General features: G+C 48.7%; 1 protein-coding gene and 3 long non-coding RNA genes across 13 annotated transcripts; 1 reads left to right on the plus strand and 3 right to left on the minus strand.

Moving 5' to 3' along the window:
* Nucleotides 1-7,936: 7,936 nt before the first annotated feature.
* On the minus strand, nucleotides 7,937-13,046 carry LOC104582932. 10 transcript variants are annotated; one of them, XR_002964028.1, is made up of 4 exons: nucleotides 12,653-13,046; nucleotides 8,927-12,385; nucleotides 8,774-8,824; nucleotides 7,937-8,559 (listed from the first exon to the last, which is right to left on the minus strand). It is a non-coding gene; the product is annotated as an uncharacterized LOC104582932 (long non-coding RNA). The 10 variants fall into 10 exon arrangements; XR_002964031.1 differs by having other exon boundaries at nucleotides 7,943-11,731; nucleotides 11,813-11,889; nucleotides 11,958-12,385; nucleotides 12,653-13,041; XR_002964030.1 differs by having other exon boundaries at nucleotides 7,943-11,753; nucleotides 11,813-11,889; nucleotides 11,958-12,385; nucleotides 12,653-13,041.
* Nucleotides 13,047-14,923: 1,877 nt separating this feature from the next.
* On the minus strand, nucleotides 14,924-16,247 carry LOC112270585. The gene is made up of 2 exons (XR_002962848.1): nucleotides 16,092-16,247; nucleotides 14,924-15,733 (listed from the first exon to the last, which is right to left on the minus strand). It is a non-coding gene; the product is annotated as an uncharacterized LOC112270585 (long non-coding RNA).
* Nucleotides 16,248-16,290: 43 nt separating this feature from the next.
* LOC112270586 lies at nucleotides 16,291-16,843 on the plus strand. The gene is made up of 2 exons (XR_002962849.1): nucleotides 16,291-16,387; nucleotides 16,567-16,843. It is a non-coding gene; the product is annotated as an uncharacterized LOC112270586 (long non-coding RNA).
* Nucleotides 16,844-18,714: 1,871 nt separating this feature from the next.
* LOC100823458 (transcription factor Sp8-like) lies at nucleotides 18,715-20,447 on the minus strand. The gene has a single exon (XM_014898664.2). The coding sequence runs from the start codon at nucleotides 20,095-20,097 to the stop codon at nucleotides 18,952-18,954; it is 1,146 nt and encodes a 381-aa protein (XP_014754150.1). The 5' UTR covers nucleotides 20,098-20,447; the 3' UTR covers nucleotides 18,715-18,951.
* Between the last annotated feature and the right edge of the window lie 476 nt (nucleotides 20,448-20,923).

The following is a 20,923-nucleotide window of genomic DNA, read 5'->3' on the forward strand; positions in this document are numbered from 1 at the left end:
ATTTTGAGCGTTGGACGCATGTAACTTGTGATTCTCTTTATTGCTGTCTTGAACTGAAAAAGAACGGAAAGGCAGGGAAACGAATTGTGAATGCAATGCGTTTCTAAAACATCACACGTTCTTAGGGAGTCTCGTGTGTGTGTGCTTGCTTAGTTTTGATCTTATCTGACGGGTTGGGATGCGACCCGTTTGGACGCTAACCCTTGTCTCGTTGATGCTGGCCACTAAAGAATCACATCGGTTGTGGCTTCGAACAAAACCCCGAGATGTTTAGTTCCTTACGCAACCAAATAACAAGTGCCCCATATACACGACTCAGAAATTATTATTGGAGTAGCATTCCTGGAACAGCTACTCCGAAGGAAACCGATTCCAACAGCAGCGTGTGTGTTTCTTCCTGGGCATGCATGGAACCGATCGTCAGTAGCTGGAAGAACCTTCGAGAAAAACTAATGTGATTTTAGTCGTGCGTCGTTGATTCTCCTCGGCATCTTCGGCTTCCTTGTTCGTTGCGCGCGGGCGGTGAGGCAGTTGGGCAGCATTCATTCATTCACAGCCCCCCCGTAAATAAGTGGCCAGTTTGCTTGCGATCCGTCGTCAGCTTGGCCGGCGGAGGGACGCGGCGGGGCGGTGGGTTGGGTTTGGGTGGGTCGATCGACCGGGCCGGGTGAGTGCTGATGACGACTGCGGGGCGCGGGCGGTCTCTCCATGTGTCTCGCCTCGGGTTCCCCTCCCGGCCTCGCGCTGCCTGCAGTGCATTGTGCATTTTCCACTATGTTTGACCGTGACGCAGCGCTTCCTCAGCCTTTCTTTATTGCCGCTGCTGCGCCTGCGCTCTCGCCCCGTCGCCATGTCCGTCCGTCCTCGTTGATTCGCGTCCGTCTTTATTCATTGATTGATTCGCGCCCATCCTTTACTACGTTTGTTTCTCTTTTCCAACGGCAGAGTGAGCGGCGGGCAGGCACGTAGTAGTACGAGCATTTCTGATGAACCTGCGGGAAAGAGGATTGTGATTCCGAGGCGTTTTTCTCTCGTTTGCCTTTCGCCGTTTCATCTTTCTACTTTCCTCAGCTGCGATACGTGTGTTGCAGGCTGCCCCGGTGAGTTTACTCAGGCCTGCGACTCCGCGCGATTCCTCGAGAAAACGCCAAGGTGCTTCACGGGGTCTCTGGCAGAGAGAGATACATTTTGCATCGAAACAGAAATTTCAAGATGGGAGTCCATGCCACACTGTAAGCTGTGATTTCTTTTTGACAAAATCTATCTCGGCACACCCTGACGCTGGTTTTTCGAAATCTCGCTCCTGAAGGGTGGGCGGCCTATTTTTCTGGCTAGGTTGCTCAACTCTAGCATACAAGTCATGCACAAATGTGTATTTACATAAAAAATAAATAAAGATTAACTTGCTGTACTCCCTCCATATACAAATCCAAGTCACTGACTGTAATCTCTCTTTTTTTATGCAAATCCAAGTCACTTATTTTTCAGACGGAACATGTATATGAAGATATATTTTAAAATATTTTATTTCTAAAAATCATGAAAAATGCCAGACTGATGAGTATTTTTTTCCCAGCTTGCCATTATGTAATGAAGTGCGTGCTAGGAAACTAACTCAATCAACCACATGTCGTAGATTTTACTTCTGGAGTAGCGGCCCTTAAGGGGGAAAAGGTACATATGGGAATTCTACGAAGAACTAACAAGACAGAAAGCCAAAGCAAACGACCGGATGACTCAAGAGTGTTGATGGTGTGAGACGGCTTGGGAGTGGTACTGTTTTATTGTCATTAGTTAGATCATCTTCTTTCACTTGTCTAGCTTGCATGATAATATGCTACATTATTTATGCAATGATGTTCTGGATTTTAATATTTATCGAAAATGCCTAATTGTTCAACAATTATGACATCTTATATCTAGAAATAGATGGAGTATTTGTTTTTGGAAGATTACAGTTCATTTGAACAACTAAGTGTTTGCTCATGTAGTTATCCACGTATGAAAAATAGTTTCTTTCATCCCGAAACACAAATGCCAAGAATTAAGTATGTAGCTTGTCTATTGAGTTGGGACAGGGGGAGGGTTTATGGGCACGAGTGGTCGGATCCTCATCTAGTCACCAGAAAGAAAGACAAGTGGCGAAAGAATTTTGTTCCCGCTTTCTGTCATCGAAACTCCTTTTCTTCAGCCTTATCTCCAAACAAACACCGAATAAAAATAAATAAATAAAAAGGCCACGGCGTCACAGCAAATGCCTTCCAGGTTGCCATCGGCCAGCAGCACAAAGCCGCGTCGCATCAAAAGGCAGCGACCATAATATCCGCCATTTTCGCCAGAGTGGAAAAACACGAGACATCAAAAAAAAAAAAGGGTCACGATATTCCCGATAAGCGAACGCGGAGGGAACCCAAGGGATGGATGATGGAGCGCGGGTGCGCCACGAGAAGGAGAGGCCGTGGTGTGCAGACGTGGAGCACTGCCGCCTCCTGGCCCGGGCTATCGTGTATTTTCCATTCATTCGTGTGGATATGGCGCCCGGCGCGCTGAGAAAAGAGGCGAGAACAAGTCAAGTGGGGGCTCGCCCCGGTGCGCGGTAGCGCCAGCCAACCGGAGCCCGGCGCCGGATCGCGCGGCAGGACAGAGGATAAGCCAAAGGCAAACAAAGGCCAGCCGCGTTGGGGCGCATGCGTACGTGCACGTTGCCGAGACGAGATCGACGCGCTCCGGGCCAAAAAAACGCAGGCAATCTGGACGCCACTCTCGGGCTGCGGCCAAAACGCAATCTGGACGCGCACGGGAATCTGGAGAAGGAGCCCCGATGGATTGGATCGGGGAGCGAGCGGCGTCTGTCCACGTCCACACACGCGCACACACAAACACGCACGTAAATACGCCGACATCTGAAAGATCGGCCCATCGACAGTCCCTGCTGGCGGGCACAGTGGTAGGTCTCGCTCAATCTCGGCCCGTCGTGTCTCATCTCATCCACCCCAGCCGGGAAGAACCGGCCGCAATGCATGCGACCTCATCTCCTCCCGATCGTGTGACACCTGTGCTCGACAGCGTGTAGTCCAGTGTAGTGGCGCGCTTTTATCCGTGATTTTTTGGACGTTTTTTTCTTCTTCTTTTCAAACAGTAGTCTGGACTCCTGCATCCATCTCCTGCGCCGATCAAGACACGCCCTGCGCCATAGCTTCGGCTTTGCTTGCTAGTGGAGCTTGTGCTTCCGTCCGATGTGTCGTCCACTGAAACAGAGAGATCTGCTCGCTCATCCGCTGCTTTGCATCCATGATAATCCGGCACGATGAGACAGTTGCCACGCAATTTCCATTCTGTTTCTTACACAGGCAAAAGTATATGAGACTTTGTTGGCGGCATCCGTCCCAAAGGGAAGTGGATCTGTATATCATGCTTACGTAACAGGGGATAGAGTAGCTCCCAAGCAGATCACGAGCAAGAACCGAATCTAGGACTGATCTCCTTTCTTTCTCCTAAAAAGGACTCTAGTTCAGACTGTTTTAAAAAAGGGTTTTTCTGCCCCCAAGCAATTAGCGATGTTAATGCGATGAGCAGGGATAAAGAAAACAACAAAAGATAAGCTCAAGAGAAAGGAAAGGAAAAAAGAAGAGGGGTCATCTACTGGTTGCTACGCCACCACATGGTACCAAATGAAGGCCGCTTTAAAGATATCCGGAAGAAAAAGACTTGTGTCTCAAAGAACAATGATCCGAAAGAATCAATAAGGAAAGAACCATCCGAGATTTTTCGAACGAATTAATGTGTATACAGTTCGTGTACACAAAAGCAAAGCCTACATGTGAATGAAGCCAACACCCACACTAGCTCCTACTCTCTACTATTAGCTTGCTTGTAAAGAAAAGTGGCAAAGTTACCATTTAATTTGCTCCTCAGATGAACGCAACACTGGTCGGCGCATGATCCAGATTATTAATTGGCTGCACCAACATAGTAGTACCTCCCCAAAAGGTAAAACTCACGGTACCGCTTTCTGAAACTGTTGCGCCACCAAAATCTTGGTTGTTTTATAAAAGAAAAACAGAAGCAGCGATAGAAGCGTGAATGCTTGGTTTCTCAAGCGTTGCACTCAAATTCTCCAGCCACAAAACGGCAAATAATATCCTGTTATCACGAGGAAGTAACTGGCCCACATAACCATCTGGTCTTTGCAAACATGTGGTGGGTTGAGTTCAGAGAAGCTGCGACCCAAGAACTGAAAGAAACTTGCTTTTGATTAGGCGTGGACCCAAGAGCCATAAACTAATTAGAGATGCAAATAGCAACGGCACATCTCGTCTTAACAGACAAAAAAGGAGTATTAACTAACACGTTCATTTAGTAGCAGTAGTGGTATATATTCAACTAGAGGATATTGAGTGCAAGCGAGAACTGTTCATCGCTGATCAGACAACCGTGACATAGCCATCTCTGCAAATAAAAAGAATGCCGTCCAGACAACTACCACCGTCTAGAAATGCAGAGCCGTCGGATCCTGCCGCAGGAGGGAGAGGCTGGCTAAAGCTATTTTCTTTTGTGTTTGACCAAACTGCCACTCCACACATCATTCATTGTTGATCCCCTAGTTTACTTGCAGAGGCCGCCGATGATGCTGTCGCCATCGTCGCCCCCCCTCGTCACATTCATGTCGTGTTGTTAGCAGCTTAAATTTTTGAAAAGAATCCCGCGGTGGCTTCAGTTCGGTGCGAAGCTGACACCTGAATTTGTGGATCAAAAGGCTGACGCCCAAGCAGGCATCAAGGATAACTGAATTATAATTCATTCCCTCCAGGTTTTCACTTTCATACGGTGATGGTCCAACAATGATCCAACCCTGAAGGTATGACCAAACGTTTGATCTTATCTTTGATTTTGCTTGCTCTATCATACGAGTTTCTGTTATGTTTCTGGTTATGGAATTGCATCCGTATCACTTTAGTCTGGCAGATCTGAAGAATCTGATACATTCTAACCTAGCAAAATGGGTATTCTACAGGAGTGCACAGAACAGTAGAGAACTAAAGCAAGAAGAGTCGGGACGTTTCTTCATCCAAAACAGTGCAGTTTCATCAATTCTCAGTAGTGCCGGTCCCTGTCTCTGTTCCTGTGAAACGTATTCCGGGAACAGTATTAGGGTGGAGATTTATTTGCAGGGCCTTTGGATGTAACTGTCGGAGAGATTTATACAGGCGATCGATGTACACTCACATCATCCCCCGGCCACACTGTCAAATGCTGTCGAGATTATTCGAGGTGAAGTGCTGCGCACATTTTCTCCAGGGAATCGGAAGCTGACAGAGAAAAAGGAACCTTTTTCTCCAACTCTTCTTTTTTCTTCTCCCTCTTGTTAGACCTGTCGTTCTCACCGAAAAACGGCAGTTGGAAAACTAAAAGCTCTCAAGAATGCAGTTAGTTACTATATCGAGTAGACCTATTAACTGCCATCAAAGAGTTTTAATCACAGTAAAAGCAGGTCAGGTGAAACCTTTTCTCCATCCCTTTCGTTTTTGCCAGTAAAATCACCATGTCTCCTTGGCTGAAAAGGTTGTTTCCTAGTACTACAAGATTGTAGTAAATAAATCGAGTTCTTCTGTGGTACACCACATAATTGCACTGCAAATCAAATCACGTAGCTGTGCCAAGGATAAATAAATCTTTTGCAGGAGTCGACATGTCCGGAGACGTTCCTGTCATGTCCTGCCGAAAAAGCCTAAAAACCGTGCCAACCTTTGGTTTTGTTGCAAGAGGGGGGCCACACATGGAAGAAAAAAAGCTAAGAACATACAGAACACGGGAGCAACCTAACACGATCTGCAAAAGACCAACCCCTCTTTGAAACCGCAACCTAATCACAGCCTAAATTAGGTTTTGGGCGGCCATTTGCATGGTTGCCCAGCCGAGGTTATTAGCAGGACAAATCCACCTAAAAGCAGTCTTCAATAGGGAATAGAACTAGACAAGAAGCTTGTACCACTAGCTTAGCCTGTTCCATGCAAGCAAGAGTGACCCACTTCCTGCTCACTCTCTCTCCTCAAAACTAAGGAGACATGCCAATTCCATTTTGTTTATTTTTTGCTGTCAGGCATTCAGATGGGGAAGAAGAATGGTGATATGAAACACAAGAGCTATGTTAAGGGGGGGAAGCTTGCAAAGATGGTCAATGTGGGGTTCTTGTTGCATTGCCTTTGAGAGTGAGAGGCATGCATCAGCATCTTCTCTCCTGTCCTATGGCCATGGGCAACATTTGGAGGCGCCCAGCCGGCACACATTGTCACGGCGACTTTAATAAGATCGGGGGATCGATCTTGACATGGCGATGGTCAGTGAAGAGGCGTCTGATCAGATTAGACGTGACGCCCTATTGGCTGGAAAGGGAGTAGTATAATTGAGGTGTTTGAGACGCACCCCATGGCCAATGGTGTCATGACACGTGTCTGTTGCCCCGTCAGCTGGCGGTCCAGACCCAGACCTAAATTTATGCTCCCTGATCAGTTGGAACGCATTAAGCCATTGGCTTGTGGTTACTTCTTCTTTGGGGAGCTATCAAAGGCTCCAAAAGGGTATCTTTAATTGCAGGGAAGAATTTAAGGATCCGTGTTGATCTGGCATCAAGCAACTAATTAAGCAAGCAAGCAGGAGGAAGAGGAGGAGGAGGAGCAGCACTAGATTAGTGGTTTGCACGAGTTCGGTTGGAGCAAGTGTGCATAGACTAATCAGATTTGTCTGACACTTTTTTTGATTCCTGCTGATTCAGACATCACATGTAGTGGCATATCAGATGCAAATGAACAGTAGCTCAACATATATAGCAGATGCAAGCTGGTGCTTGCAGAAAAGAATCTGTGCCTGAAGAAGAGGATGCTTTAGTTTACTATTAGCAACTTAGAAGTACTTCTTGTGCTTTGCTGACCTAACTCCCATGAATGATTCATAGACTGTGGAGAAGGCCAACAGAAACGCATGCCTGCCTGCCTGCATCTGCTCCACCATTAGCCTATGCTAATCTTCCTGTACTGACCCAGTATACTATTAGCCACCATTACCAAGCGCTAACCACTGCATTAGTTCAGAACGGTCTCTTCGCTACAGCGTATCTGGCGAATAAGTTGGTTTCACCTCAACAACAGTTACTGCACGCCTATGATTCTTAATGTCGGAGGGGGTAAAAAATTTAGAAAGATGGTGATGGAGAAAGGAGGCCCTTTTAATCTGTACTTGGATTGGACAAGGGGCCCCGGATGACTTGTCAAGGTAGGAAACGCCAGCAAATCGGAGAAAGAAAGAACAATGATATGCCTACAAAAATGAGACTGTTAAGGATTAAGACAAGGTGAGCAGACGGAGCTTGCTGTTGCTGTCATATGATCGTAGCCGACTGATCGATAGTACAAAGCCGTTTGCCGTTCCAGTACAAGAAAGAATCGATGATCTGTGACGCAAAAGGGCGATGAACACTAGCACAAGACTAAATTAAAGCCATATTGTTTGATTAGCGTGGTGTCTCCGGTGCTTAAAATGGGTATTAAACCCCCGACCATGACAAGGACTAGCCTACAGATGCAAGCAACCTATCAGATGAGGCTATGGATCAGAATTATTTACTTTCTGACAAGTGCTTACGAATTGCTGACAGTAGCACCACAGCAGGTCCTGAGTCCAGACATGTTATTAACTGCATGCAATGCAACCCCTCAGAGCAAAGCCACAGCACCAAATTTACCAGAGTACGTACAACTCATGTGAAAACATGTTACGTATCTACCTACCTTATCAACAGAAAGGCTAAACGGTTTCTACTTTCCTTTTAAAAACCAGTACCTTTTTCTTTGGTTCCATACGGTTGAAAAAACATGCTCACTACTGTAAGCATTGCCTCCCTTATCTGAAAGAAAAGGCTAAAGTAAACCGAACACCAATGGCAATCTGAAGTTCTGAACCTACTCCAAAAAATTGTATTCCGAGATGAGATGAGAAGTGAATTCTGAAAGCAACAGTTAATGTACACTTATCTATCTAGTATCAGCTGTTCAGATGCACCTACAGAGACTGGTTCCCTCTCTCCTTTGTTTTCCGAGTAGACTAGCAGCATAGGCTTGTATCACGGCTACTGAAGGATAACAATATTAATACCCTGTGAGCTTAAGCTACATTAGCATGCTCCTTAGTAGGTTAAGAAACGCCATCAGCAAGCACCTACTTCCATGCATCTCCGGTTCACGGCGCGCCCATCGTCTCATCTCTTCGGGGTGGTGCCATCACTGTGCTAGCTCGACGTCGACGGGCACCGCCACGGCGTCATGTCGCCAGTAGAATAATGGTGGTCGGGGTTGGGGAGGATGAGACGTGACTGACGTCCGTGATTAGACGAGATGTTATATGTCTTATGCGAGAGGTAGGGAGGAGAGGACGGGGCCTTCCTCTTTGTTGAACAGTAGCAGCTGTTGTTGCACAGCGTTGATTTGCGTGTTTCAGCTGCTGGAGCTGACTGCTGGGCTGCGATATATACATGTCCTGTTGTTTGTTTTATGCTGTTCGATGGATCTGGACATGGAAGAAGAAGAATTAAGTGCGTCGAGAAAAGAAAAGGAAACGGGAGAGTTTGCTACAAGTCACTCGTGGATTAGAAGTAAAAAGCAGAAAATTCAGAAAACACAGGGAGTAGCTATATATGACAGAGGACCGCTTGGACTGCAGGCTTTTCTCTGGAATGATTAAACGAAGGCACGGCAGCATCTCATAAGAAAATCACTACTACCTACTATAAATGATTGTACTGCAGCCTTCTTTTCCTGACATTTCTACGTGCCTGCAGAGAGAGATAGAGTCTGAGAGGGGACAAAGCAGTACTGACAATACAGTGTTATGTTCACATGAACAACTCTTCAGACCAAAGCAACCAAAACCTTACTTAGCCTGCTGTGAAGGAGCCGAGCTGATGAAAGATAGCTTAAAGAAACCCAATGAGCTGTTAAAACTTGGAGCTGTCAGCACACACAAGGGGGGTTGGCAAACAGGCAGAAGAAGATGAACAGCAATGTAACCTGATAAGTTAAACAACAGCAGCAACTGCTGTAGGATCGAAGCAATCTTACCACTGCATAGATCTGTCATCTGTTAACTAACCTCATTTTTCGACCGGTCGGCGACGACGTCGAAAGCGCATGTTAATTAATCTTGGAAATGACTAATCGCCTTTTTCCGTACGAAACTAACTGGATTAGGTTCCAGACAAAGGCAGCATGTCTCAGGGCTTTACATATCAGCAGGTTCAGGAAGAAACCAAATACGCTTGGAAGCAACGTTGTAGCCGATCTTGACAAAGCTCTTACATCAGGGGCTAGCTAGCTTAATTAGTTGTTAAATTTGACTAGATAACCAAAGCATAGCCTTGTCCCAAAAGCGAACTTGGGGGGCAAATGTGCAATATAGTATGAGCAGTTCTGCAATCCTGTCCATGTCGTGGCGTAACTGATCAGTGCAAGGGCCATGTTAGTCGCCCGACTAAGAGAATAATTAGCAAAGTTCCATGTTAGTTTTGTAAAGGTGTCTGCCTTCTATGGGTTCGTGGCAAAAATATATTTGACATGCCAAACAACACATGGAAAAGGAGGGGTACTGTTTTCTCCTTATAGAACAGGGTGTTGCACTAGTTCTGTATAGACCCCAGACCTAACACAACACCTACTATTACTTTTCTGCACCCTACTTGGTTACTTTTCTGCATGCCACTTAGTGCCATATTTGAATCACTTCAAATCAGTGCTTCATTCTTTGTTTTAAGCTATCTTCTTTCTAGATTAATTCTAATCAGCTCTAGACTTGATTACACATAGCACATATAGTGCTCGATTAAAGTGACAAATAATCAGGCTGCAGTGTGCATCTCTATTATTATCTGCTGTGTTTTTAATTGACATATATAGAAGGATACAATCCTTCTGTGAAACCATTCATAGTTGAGGTGTAATTAAATTTCTTTTACAAATACAAGCTGGTGTGTATGGGAAAATTCAGAACGTAACAATTCCAAAGAAATCAGTTTATTTCTCGCACGAAACAAAGAACAATCTCATGCTCCCTCTCCGATCGATGCAAGAACACTTATTTAGTCGCTTCAATAAAGAGAATAATACAAGCGACATAAGCATCAAAACCTCCAACAATGCAAACTACTACTCCCTCCGATCCTAAATTGTTGTCGAAATATTACATGTATCTAGACGCATTTTAAGAATAAATACATCTATATTTGGGCAAATTTGAGTCAAGAATTTAGGATCAGAGGAAGTATTTTATTGGCGCTTAGACAATTAAAGTACAAAATAATAATTCATTTAAGCGCCAGGCCCAAAATTAAGTGTCGATACCGGTATTTGGGTTGGGAATAAACCCCACAAACAAGCTAAAAAAAACTCACTCCTTTCCTAAATATAAGATGATCCACGTCGAACTTCTTAAAGTTTGACCAAGTTTTAGATTTTTTTTACTAATATTTAGAATATCAAATAAGTATATTATACAGATATACACCATGACTGGTTTAACAAACTAATCTAAAGTTGTATGTTGATAGATTTTTTTATACTTAGGACAAAGTTAAAACATCTTATATTTAAAAACGGAGAGAGTAGAATTTTTTTTTAACCTATCACATAGCTGATCTTCATCTAGAAGTTTTTTTTTTACCAATTCATCTAGAAGGGTTAGGCATGATACATGACGCCATGCATGTACATGTTACAAAAAGGACTATAGTTGTACAGTGGCTGCTAATTTTGCAGTTAACTAAATCAAACTATTCTTCCGTACCCGGTTGGAGTATCCGGCGAGCGAGTCTACCACTCGTCAACGGCAGCATATATAGAGCCCTTTGGCAGGCACCGCCATGGTGTCACTTCAGGCTAAAACAATAATTTTCCTTCTGAAAGAACTCTCCCGACTAAAATAATCCAGCAACCAAAATAAATAAACAAATCCAGTTCAAAGACGTGAGCTGCATGATTAGGACGAGCAAGTCAATAGGCTGTGTTATCAGTTTGGGTTAGCGTAAGCGGGAGGAGAAGGCACAAAAAAGGCTGTCGTTACTCTGGCAATTAGCTTCTCACACGTTCTTGTATTTTTGTTTTGGTTCTGTTAGGCGATTTTTTTTAAAAAAAAATGCAGTGTAGAAGTGCAGTGCATGCAGCTCAAATGTTGTTCCAGGTGTTGATGGCTTGGTTTGTATACATACATGGGGGCCATATATGTCCGGCCAGACGGCCAGTTGTGTCTTCTTTGCTTGTGGAACCGGAACAGCACCCAAATCATTGAGGAAGCTGATTCGTATTGTATCTTGCACAAAGAATATGGGGGAAAATATCTGTTGATTTTTTTAGAATTTTAGGAACCGTGAGATGTGCATTGAAAACTATATACTCCTTTTTGAATTTTAAGAGTAGCTGGGAATAGTAGCAGAAGAACGCATAACACTAATAATCTACCAATGACCTTTTTTCAAGTCAATGCCGCAGGAGATTAGCAGAGCACGCAAATAATTGAACATGTTGGAGGATACAAAATTCAAACCTTATAAAAATAGAAGACTGGAAGCGCGGAGTAGTACTAGTATTTTGGTATGTGCATGCGTGATATGTGGGGTTTCCCTTCTTGCAGTTGATCTTGCAGTTGTGCATACAGTAATTCCTCCGTCTCATAATAACTGATTTGGACTTGTCTAAATATGGATGTATCTATGACTAAAAAATATTTAGATATATGTAATAGAAAATCAATTAATATGGGACGGAGGGAGTACCTGTGTGTTCGAGCAACAACCCCAGTGCGCAATGATTCGGTATAGCGCCCTTGGGTATACAAGTCGTTACACTAAGTCTGTATAGAGTTTACAAATAAATTGATATTTTAGTTAGGATAAAAAGGAATATCGAACTAAAAAATACCTGACATTATCTCGTATTACTGCATGTCACGACATACAAATGGACCCTTTTTTCTTGCTCTCGATTTGTGTCTTGATTGCTCTCGATTTTGTGCCTTGATTGCCCACCACATCGACAACAGAAATGCATTCTCCTGTCTCATGTCCATGAGAGCGACACAGTCCACAGCCGATAGTTATCTCTTTTTTTTATAGTAAATGAAAGACCCTTACATGGGTCATACGGAGTATGAGTCAGGTAGAGGTCCATAGCTATCGCCACCGTAGTTGCTGGGTCTGAAATTCCATAGTAATAAGCACCGATGCACCCAGAAAATGTCCTTCCATCCCGACACAGCCCATCTCCGTGCTCACGGTCCAGTCCATTTTCTTTCGGCCTGTTGCAAACACCGGCCCGCATACCCAGGCCAGGCGTCCTTTTCCTGAGTCCTGATACCATTCTCTCAAAACAAATTTTGTAAAGATTGCACTAACCCCCTAAAAATACTGGTATGTAAAGATTGCACTAGTTTCTAAAAAAAAGAAGTAAACATTGCACTAGTTTCTCCAAAACAAATCTGTAAATATCGCACCAAGATGTCGGTGGATGCCTTCGTGCCGAAGTTAGAGAATTAGGCTATTGGTTCGATTCCTTTAATTATGATGTAATTTTCACTAAATAAGCAAAAAAAGAGACTAAATTAGTGAAGGAATTACCTTTTTCGTTGGGTTCATTTGAACCCAATGGTTCTATAGCAGCTCCGCCACCAGCGTGGAGGTGGTCGGAGAGGCGAGCGACATCAACGGACGCGTCTCCCACTCCCCTGAGAAGTAACTGGTGAGGTCCTCGGCGCAGGACCTGGCTCGCTCGTGTGAAGCGGTGACACCAACCACCCCACGGCCGCGGTCGAAGGAGGCCTTGCGGATCCCCGCCCGGAGATGCGCAGGAGCGAGGGTCGAGGACGTATTCGGTACTACTGGTACCACCGCGCCGATGGTGAAGTAGACGGGGAACGGCGGCGGTGAGGCCGTGTGGCCTTGGAAATTTCGAACATCCTTGTTTTTTGTTTTGTTTTGGGGGGACGATGTTGTTTCTCGTTTCCTTTCCGCAATCTCTACTTTATTAGTTCGTTGGGCTTCAGGAGAGAGGGGACGGGCTCGTCCCTTTGCGGCCTATCTCTTCTGCTGTGTATGTGCAATTGGGCCAGGCCGTCGCAAGGCACCGCGAGACCGTGGCTTGCCTCTGGCCTTGTAAATCTTCGAGCTTGCACGAGGTTACATCTGAGATTTCGCTGGGCCGGTCTCTTGCTGCCTTGTTTCGAATCCCTCCCCGTCCAGTCCGATGTTTATCTCGCGTTTTTGCCTATGCTGTGCAAGTTTTTTACAATGGGCAAGGCAAAGTTGACGATATTTTTGTGCGCAATTTTCTTTTCACGATACTAGACTTTTATATGTAGACTTATATTCTTGGGGGGACTACCATATACACATGTCAAGTCTCAGATTCTGAACGCCGATCAAACAGCACGGCATGGAGCCACGCACGGGTGACAAGAAATCAACTGAACAGTGCCACTGGTTCTCCGCTGAGACCGCTGCCCAGCACACACGGAACAACCATGCATTTAAGAAGGATCCACCAGAGTCCGCCGCTCGAGTACGACGCGGCCGACGTCGACACGCAATGCTCTCTCTCTCTCACACACACACGCTGCTGCTGCTGCAGGCAACCACAGCTTCTGAGCTCATGCCGCTGCTCCATCTCTCGTTCGTCACCCTCACCGGAGCAGCTAGAAGTCGAGGCGCTGCAGATGAACAGCCAGCGGCCGGCTCGTATTCGCATCAGGAATTCAGGATCGAGATCTGTTGAGGTCGAAGAGAGAGCGGGCACCACGGAGCTGCTGGTGCTGATAGGGGAGGCGGGGTCACGGGGGCGGGACCTCCTGCTGCTGTCCCCGCATCGCCCGGCACACTGACGCGGCCAGTCTGGGAACGTACTACGTGCGTTAGCCAATGGCCCGGCCGGGGACGGACGCGGCCCAGATTTGGAGATCGATCCACAGTGAATGAGTGCCGTACTCACCTGTACTGCTGCTGGCTGTGTGCCCGGCCCGGCCAGCCTCCATCGCCCACTCCTCATGTTTACCACCCGTTACTGCTACGCATCTCGCTCGGCTACTGGCGACGGAATGGACGGATCGTTGGATGGATGCAAACACCTGGTTGTTGTTCCTGCCTTGTGTCACGCGAGCGCGCTTGCCTGCACACAGTAATAAGCTTGATCTTGACCTGACAGTCGAGGAAAATGAGTGTGTCGAGGGGTCTCAGTTTTGCTCCCGTGCCAATGATCGGTTGGATCGACCGATCTCGGTTCTCACCGTATTCCAATCAGCGCCAACGCACGTGAGACTCGTTTTTGCAGTTTCAGCACCCTCGGTGTCCGGTGAGACTTCTCACAGAGTACGCACCCAATAGTGCTCCATGAACTGCGTCTCGCGAAACAAAAAATCTGCAGTGGCAGGTACGCGAAATGGCCGGCGAGGAAGAGGATCAGGGGGTGGGTGCCTGATTGGACGGGGGCAAAGCGGGGAAGCAGGCAGCGCTGAGCGAGGCGAGAGCACATGGCTCGCGCCCTCCGATGTGCTTTACGAGATCCACTTCGATCTCGCTTCCGTATCTATGTATTCCTCGCTTTGCTTGGCATCTTTTCCTTCACTCTCGCGGTTCGGGGCCGGAGCTTCTCTCTCTTTTTAGAGCGCGTTCATGCAATTTTCGTTGCTGGAACATTGGGACCCACATGCTCGTGAGACGCGTCTGCCGTGCAATGTGTGTAACAGTGTCAGAAAATTCAGAATCATCTGTAGCTCAGATCATTTACTCCCTCAGCACATGTACAATTAGGACATCCCATAAATAAATAGTTGATAATTCTCCATTAGCAGCAGTGCATATTGGTTCTCAAAACTCATTTGCCTGACGGGATCATGATTTCTTTTTTGGAAGTGGTCCTGCGCTTGTATTAAGATCTGAGGTGAAAGGACCTCAGGGTAAAGTTACAACCAGAGATAACATCTACTAGGACCCAAGAAAAAAACATAATTACAACTTGGTCCCTTGTGGACACGTACACACAGGGCACACGTCGAGTTTTTGGCGACCTGCGCCAAATATCTTGGGCATACCTGCGCTTCGGAGAAGAGAGATTCGCCCCTGTCATGGGCAGCCGTCTCCTGGAAAGGATAGATGCGTCTTGGCCTTCCATCTTCCATGCCAGCAAGTCCTTGAACCCACAATGGGGCCTCGCATGGAGGTTGAAGAAGGATTTTGCTGGAGTTGAAAGAGAAAGAGGCAGCTTGCATCTGCCACCAAAAGACCTGAAGTGAAGACTTGAAGAACCACCGGTGTGCTAAACTATGAGATTTGGGAGCAGGTGGTTTTGGATACACATCAACGCAGGATTTATTCAGGGAAAGAAAACTAAGAGAAGGAAGAGCAAGCCAGCCAAGGAAACAACGAATCTCAGCGATTTTTCCTGCCAGAAACAGAGAACAAGGTCGCCAAGAACTCGCCACGTCCAAGACACGCTGGGCTCCAAGAGAAAGCGTCGCCGAGACGACGAAAACGAACTGAACAACAACTACTATGTACGCACCCGCCGGAGTGGGAGGGGAAGGAGAGCAGGCGAAGCTAACGGCACAGGGCCAGACAACAAGGTTTCTGGAGGAGACGAGAGCTTGGGGAAGAGAAAGAAAGGGAGCTCGTTCAGCTTACGGGATCATGATTTGAATCCTTCCTTACCTGAAACTCAATTGTGAAACGAATATCAATATATTTCAGATGAAAAACCTCAATATTTTAGAGTATGAAACGTTTGAAAATTTTCAAATGACGTGGGATCTCGATGACGGCCCTCTATAAATCCAACAAATTCGACATGAGACGCATCCATATATGCAATAGGCAACAACTAGTGCTAGCTAGCTGCTCATGCAGAGTCTGGGGCGCAAGGTGGCACACGGTCACCATACAGTTCGGTCGGTAATAAAATAAGCAAAAACAAGCTTGACAAACAGAATCATCATGCAGAACCCAAGGGGTCCCTCAGTGTCAACTCGTTCTACTTTACACGCATACTCCCTCCCTCCAACATTTTTACCTTACTGCACAGGTTTATCTGATCCGGCCTTGTTCCAGCGTCGGCCTCGATTCCGGAATTCCAACAGGGAGCAGGGGATGGATTATTTGGGCCCTCCCTCTTATCCAACCAGCGGGGCCCAAAGAGACCGCAACCATCCGATAACACACACACACACACAAAAACACAGAATCACTCCACCGATCGATCTAAAGTCCCAAAAACCGGCCCCGACGCCGTCGACACGACCATGTGCTCTCTGCTCTGCCGTGGCCAGCCGGCCTCCCCCACCTCCACCCAACTGACCCGATCGATCCGTAAGTGCGGTGCCGCTCCACTCGTGTCGGGGTCGGCCCCTTGCTCTGCTCTGCTCGGGATGGGCGCCCTGCCCTGCCCTGCCTGCCTGCCGGCTCGCTTCTCCCCAAATCTCAGCGCGTATGATACGTCAAAGCTGATTGATTCTTCAGTGCTAACTTTTATTTTTCCTCCCCAAAAGGAAAGGAAAAGGTGTCCTGGTGATCTCTGCTATAAAATAGTTTAACTTGGAACCGATGGACGAACGATCAACCGGAGGAGGGAGGACGTGAAAAAGAACACGCACGATTCACACAAGAACACACAGATTTACCCAGGTTCGGAGCCCTCTCGTCGAGGTAAGACTCTTACTCCTGTTTTGCTGTATTAGTCGAGATAGACAAGCTCTACAATTGTGCTCCTTGAGCTGTGTTCTTGAGAAAGAAGAAGAAAGAGAAACCCTAAAATGTCTAAGTGCTCAATCCCCTCTCCAGGGAGGTGTAGTGCTCTATTTATGGGCCAGGCATGTCACACTGACATGCGGACCGAGTCTAATGTCACCTTCCTTGGGCCCCGCCGGGCACGCGGCTCGGTTCCCTCCAGGCAGTACCGCAGGGGACAAGACAACTTTACTTTTCCCTGTCAGCCTGCAACGGGTACAGCTATCCTCTGCCGGCTTCCGTCGTAGATTCCCTTTCGGTGCTTCTCTAGCGTGGTCACCTAACACCGGTACGCAGGCGCTGACTGCTTTTCTGAGATGATAATGACGCTACTTTACTTTGCACCGCGTGGTCAGGATAAGACCGTTGAAAGTGCCGAGATCAAGGGGCTCGTTCTTATCCTGCAAACTTACGATATAAGAAAACTATGCCGACATACGTCCGGAATGCCGGCTTATCGTTAGATTAGCTTTATGATGCCGGCATACGTTGCTATGCCGGTTTTGCTTCCGTTATCTCTGCTAGAGTTGGGTCGCCATGACCCTACCCGGTGTCACCCCGACAAAAGTCAAAAGCAGGAAAAGAAAAGAAGATCCACTTGGCAATTTTTGCGTTAGCATAGCGCATATGGTACTGTATGTACGTTGTGAGGAGCTGAGCGAGTGAGCGGCCTCGAAGGCTCTGCTGCGTCTATAATAAATCAACTGGCCCTCCAGGCGCCGGGGTCAGCCGCTGCCGGCCCACTTGCGTTTTGCATCGCCAGGCCGTACCGCGCTCCTTCTGAGTCCCGAGATTAGATTATGGTTAGTGCAGCTGATGCCGCATTTAGTCTCTTGCTGCACGCTTTAATTTCAATCCTCGCCGTACGTACATGGAGTATAAGTAATCTTGAATTTGAAGCTAAGCTTGATCTGAAGGAGTGGTAGTACAACACCATCAGTACCTACTTGCCTCGCCTTGTCCTTGTGCCTTATGCGTGAGGGTAACTTACCTCAGCTCGCCGCTGTCCATGCTTCATTACTAAATACTGGCTTTGCGAGCTGTGCAGTTAAAGAAGGGCGCGAGCTATAATAATTCCTCTTTTAGCACCGCCTTCTGTGCATGTTCTCCTTCACATCTACCGGCAGCACTGTACCCCCACTGCTATTACTAGCGCCATTCACCCGCTCCAGTCTCGCCGTTATATCTAAGCTAGCTTGGTCCCATGAGCAAGCAAATTGTTACTACTGGCAGGTGGCAGCGCGTGAATGCAAGGCAAATGGTCCGGACCCCAACTGGATCGATTGTTAGCTTGCCGTGGAGAAGGCGCGACACGACAGTATGGACACGGCACGGGGGAGCTAGCTAGCTGTACCGATAACACAGGCCAGAACGCAAATGCTGCCGCTACTAGGCAAGATCCCAACAGATTTAGCAAGCAAGCGCATGTGCAGAGGGGCGAGGCAACGGCATATGCCTTGTTGCGTAGCCAGTGGCCGCATGCAGAGGAGTAGAGAGCAGAGGCAAGAACAGAGCAGCAGCAACTTGCCCATCCGTCGGATCCGGCCGGTGCGTGCATGCATAATGTGGGTGAATGGACTGACGGGACAAGCTCTGCAGAGAGGCCAGTGGCCGCCCTGCTCCCTCCCTCCCCTGACTTTTCCAGCTCTTTTGGCCCCAAATCATTTGGCACCTCGCTCGATCTCTCGTCTCTCACCCGCTTGCTTGCTTGCTTGAAGAAGTCACCGAACCAACCAACCCCCGTTAACTAGTGTTTCACCGTGCAATGGGAAAGCGTTATTATTAAGTTGCATGCGCACGCACGTACGATCGAGATAGATGCGTCATGCGTGTCGTGCTACCGTTTTTTTCTTTTTACTACGTGGGGTAAGTACATTGAGATGGACGACGATTCATGCATGATTGGAGTCTTGGAGAGGAGGACGGCAGCTTGAGCTGAGCTTAGTTAGCTTAAGTGCTACTAGCAGTAGTACAGCACAGAGGAGATGGAAGAACCTACGTACTCCTACGGATTGATGGAACTGAAGGGAAGGAGATGAGAAGATTATGGAAGAAGAAGATGAGCCTATAGCGGCTTCCAATCCTATGTACAAGTGTGGCATGCCATGACGCAAACGGATGCCCTTGGTGAATTCGATCTGTTATCATCAGTACACCTTCTTGGAGAAGAATGTGCGGAGCCCGAACAGCCCCTGCGGAGGGTTGCATTCCTCGCCCGCGCCGACGCCGACGCCGACGCCTTCCGCGCAGCTCGCGTTGTTCCTGCACGCGGCCGCCGTCGGCGCGCTCACGCTCGTCGCTGCCGCAGGCTTGTCGTCGTCTTGGGTCCCGGCAGCGGCGGCAGGGGCGGCCTTGTTCTTGGCCATGGCCTGTTGCTGCTTCTGCTCGGCGGCGGCCTGTTGCTGCTGCAGCTTGTTACGCCTGAGCTGCCAGACGGGGCTGGCACGCCCGAGCCGAATGCCGCTGGCGCCGGCGCCTGCCGCCCGGCCATGGCCGCCGGGCACCCACCTCCTCAGCATCGAGGTGGGACCACCAGCAGCCTGGGCGGCGGCGGCCGCTTCAGCCGCTGCCGCCGCCGAGACGGCGACGGCAGCCGTGGCAGGGCCGGAGGTCTCGCCGCGGGAGTTGCTCCGGGAGCAGGGCGCGCTGCTCACCTTGCGCCCGGCCGGCGCCCCGGACGACGATGCCATCGCCAGCGCGCCGCTGACGACGGCACCCGCGGCGCCATTGGCATTGGCGTTGTTGGGATTCGCAGTCGCATTCGCCTTGGCTTTGCTCGTGGCGCCGTTCATGGAGGCGGAGGCGGAGTGGCCGGCGGAGCGGCTCCGGGAGAAGGGCCAGATGTTGATGTTGATGAGCTCCGAGTTGCCGCTGACGCTGCTCACGCGCCGCTCCGTCTTCTTGCTAACCCGGTCCTTGGCCTCGGCCCCGCCCGCCTTGAAGATGTCCTTCCACTTGAACGTCACGGCAGGGAGGTCGGGCGGCGGCGCTGCGCAGCACTCCGCGAGCGGCTGCTGCGCGGAAGGCTCGCCGTCGCCATCGCAGTGGGCCTCCGGCAGCGCAGTGGAGTCCTCGGCTACGGCTTCGGCGCCGGAGTCGGAGTCTGAGGGGGGCGGCTGGAGCGTGTGGAGCGGGAGCACGACGCCGTCGGAGAAGAGCTCGTCGGCGGTGAGCAGGGCCGGGGACGGGAACGAGCCCGGGTTCTTGCCCACCATCCAGAACTCGAACTCCGGCGACGCGGCCGGGGACGGCGAGGACCGCCCGGACTCCATGGCAGGCGGCGGCGACTCCATTGTCGACCAATGCAGCTAGCACAAGCTCCAAGCGAGCTGTACAGAACCTAGTACTACTAGACTTGGGATTGGACGGAGTACCCTTGACCCTAGTGTAGCGACGGCCAAACAAGGAGTTGGCTAGCTGGAAGGAATTGGCTGGCTGATGGACGCCATTGGCATCAGCAGCTCAGAGCACATCAGACAGGGGCAGCAGCGAAGGGATGTGAAAGAAAGTGGGGAACTCGAAGAGGAGGAGGGGAAAGGGAAGGCGTAGGCAGCGACTTGACGCGGATTTATCAATCACATCAAAGCTGCCTCGGGTGTGGTACTGGTGGGGAGAGAGCATACTACAGCGGTGGCTGCTCTCCTCGCTGAGAGTAAATTGGATAGAAACACCGCATTTCGGACACTTGTACGGAAATCACCGTTTTTTCTAATTTTCCCGCATAACCATTGGTATTCAGCGAAGTTATTGCATATATCACTGATTCTGTCGATTGCACCGGATTAGCACGTTTTTGACCGACCGAGCCCACATGCCAGGTTGACCAGCCTTAGAGGTGTCCGTTAGCGCCGCTTTGACTGTTTCGTTTTCCTTTGTTTCGCTTCCTTTCACAAGTGCGGCCGCCATTTCAGAACATGGAGATGGCCGCCTGAGCCGGGCAAGCCGGCAAGGCCCAGCATCACCGGCGGTGGAGCATGGCGGGGGCGTCGGAGTCATGGGCCTTGAGGCCGAGAAGGGACAGCATGCGCGTGCACACGTCTCTGTCCGCTAGGCCGCCGGACTTGGAGGAGATGGCGGCGGGTCCAGTGCTTCGGGGCACGGCGGGGCGCTCCGAGGGGC

This window comes from Brachypodium distachyon, chromosome 2 (genome assembly GCF_000005505.3).
Source record: "Brachypodium distachyon strain Bd21 chromosome 2, Brachypodium_distachyon_v3.0, whole genome shotgun sequence".
NCBI classification, from domain to species: domain Eukaryota; kingdom Viridiplantae; phylum Streptophyta; class Magnoliopsida; order Poales; family Poaceae; genus Brachypodium; species Brachypodium distachyon.